Here is a 1,702-nt window from a genome sequence, read left to right as displayed (position 1 = left end):
CAGAAGCGAGTATTAGGGATGGAGTGATTTTTACTTTCTTGTTTGTATTTCTCTGTGACCTGAATTTTCTACATGAGAATAACTATCATTAAATTCAAAATGAACCATTTACATTTGGCAAAAGAAGAAAACGATCGCTCTCTTCCCACGATGAAAGAAGAGGTAGAGGGTCTGACACACATCAGTTGGGCATCAACCCCCCAGGAACCTGGAAGACAGAACCCCCCTCCCACCCGCACCCGCCACCCCGGGCCCTACCTGAGTGAGGGCTGACTCCAGCATATGACAGAAGATGTTGAATTGTTTGAAGTTCCCTGTCTTGTGAGTCAAATCTTCAATGACTGGGTGGGGAGAAAAGTCTCTCCTGAGGTCTGACGGCTTGCCCAGCCCCAGGGCAAGGCATCTAAGCTCTCCAATTCTACCCAACTCCAGTGTCTCTGGCTTGAGCACCAAGACCTACATCCCTCCCCACACTGGAGAGCTTCTGGAGCTAAATTCTGCTCTCTGGTGGGTTTTATAACCACATAGAAGAGGCGGGTGGGCAGGATTCAGGGTGGCCTCATCTTCTGGGAGAAGCTGATCCCAGGAGAGGAAACGTGAGCCCACCCCAGGCAGGCACACTCACAGCCAGCATCGAACTCGCCCCGCCACTGGTCAGCCGTCATCCGGTCCTCCACCTCCAGCTCCAGCACCTGCCCAGAAACCATCACCCGCACGGCATGCTCCACACCCCGGAAGACGTAGTCCACCTGCAGGCCGGCCGGCTGGTCCATGGTCAAGGTTGCTGGAGAAGGGGATGAGAGAGAAATCCAGAGGAGCTGAGAGCCCAGGCTCACGAGTTGGAAGGCCAGGCCTCATATCCTGGCTCCATCATTTACCAGCTGTGGCATCCTGGGAAAGCGAATTCACCTCTCTGTGCCTCAGTTTCCTCATCTGGAAAATGGGTATAACAATGGCACCAACCTCCTGGACTTATTGTGAGGATTACACTGGGCAATATGTATAAAAGCTCTTGGTACTAAGACCTGCACGCTGCTGTGTCCAATACATGCTGGATACTAGAAATACATGATTGCCAAGCCAGGCGCGGTGGCTGACAGCTGGTATCCCAGCACTTTGGGAGGCTGAGGCAGGAGGATCGCTTGAGCTCAAGAGTTCAAGACCAGCCTGGGCAATGTGGTGAAACCCCACCTCTACTAAAAATACAAAAAAATTGCCAGGTGTGGTGGTGTGTGCCTGTGGTCCCAGCTACTTGGGAGGCTGGAGGCAGAGGTTGCAGTGAGCTGTGATCTTGCCACTGCACTCCAGTCTGGGTGACAGAGTGAGACCCCAACTCAGTTAAGAAAAGAAAGAAAAGAAATAAAGAAATATATGATTGCCAACAAAAGGATCATGATTAATATTAGCATTACTTTATTAAGTCTTATAATCATTATATATTTATTATTCATTCATTCATTCATTCATTCATTCATTCATTCAGCAAACATTGCGGAGAAAAGTCAAGCTGGAAAGAGGGATGGGGGTATTGGAGTAGGATGAGCCAAGCTTTTAAAAGGGGGTCAGAGCAGGCCAGGTGCAGTGGCTCACGCCTGTAATCCCAGTACTTTGGGAGGCTGAGGCGGGTGGATCATGAGGTCAGGAGTTCTAGACCAGCCTGGTCAACAATGATGAAACCCCATCTCTACTAAAAATACAAAAA

General features: G+C 49.8%; 1 protein-coding gene across 1 annotated transcript in view; it reads right to left on the bottom strand.

The window, feature by feature from the left end:
- Positions 1-1,702, bottom strand: part of CCDC61 (coiled-coil domain containing 61) — a 30,495-nt gene that overhangs the window by 21,821 nt on the left and 6,972 nt on the right. The window contains exons 2-3 of the mRNA XM_011975154.1: positions 626-784; positions 259-341 (exon numbers count right to left, since the gene is read on the bottom strand). Coding sequence (XP_011830544.1) covers positions 259-341; positions 626-773 — 231 coding nt within the window. The 5' untranslated portion in view covers positions 774-784. The remainder of the gene's footprint in view (positions 1-258; positions 342-625; positions 785-1,702) is intronic.

This window comes from Mandrillus leucophaeus, unplaced genomic scaffold, assembly GCF_000951045.1.
Source record: "Mandrillus leucophaeus isolate KB7577 unplaced genomic scaffold, Mleu.le_1.0 Scaffold151, whole genome shotgun sequence".
NCBI lineage: Eukaryota > Metazoa > Chordata > Mammalia > Primates > Cercopithecidae > Mandrillus > Mandrillus leucophaeus.
Note: the sequence above shows the minus strand (reverse complement) of the source record. Positions and strands in the feature narration are given on the sequence as shown.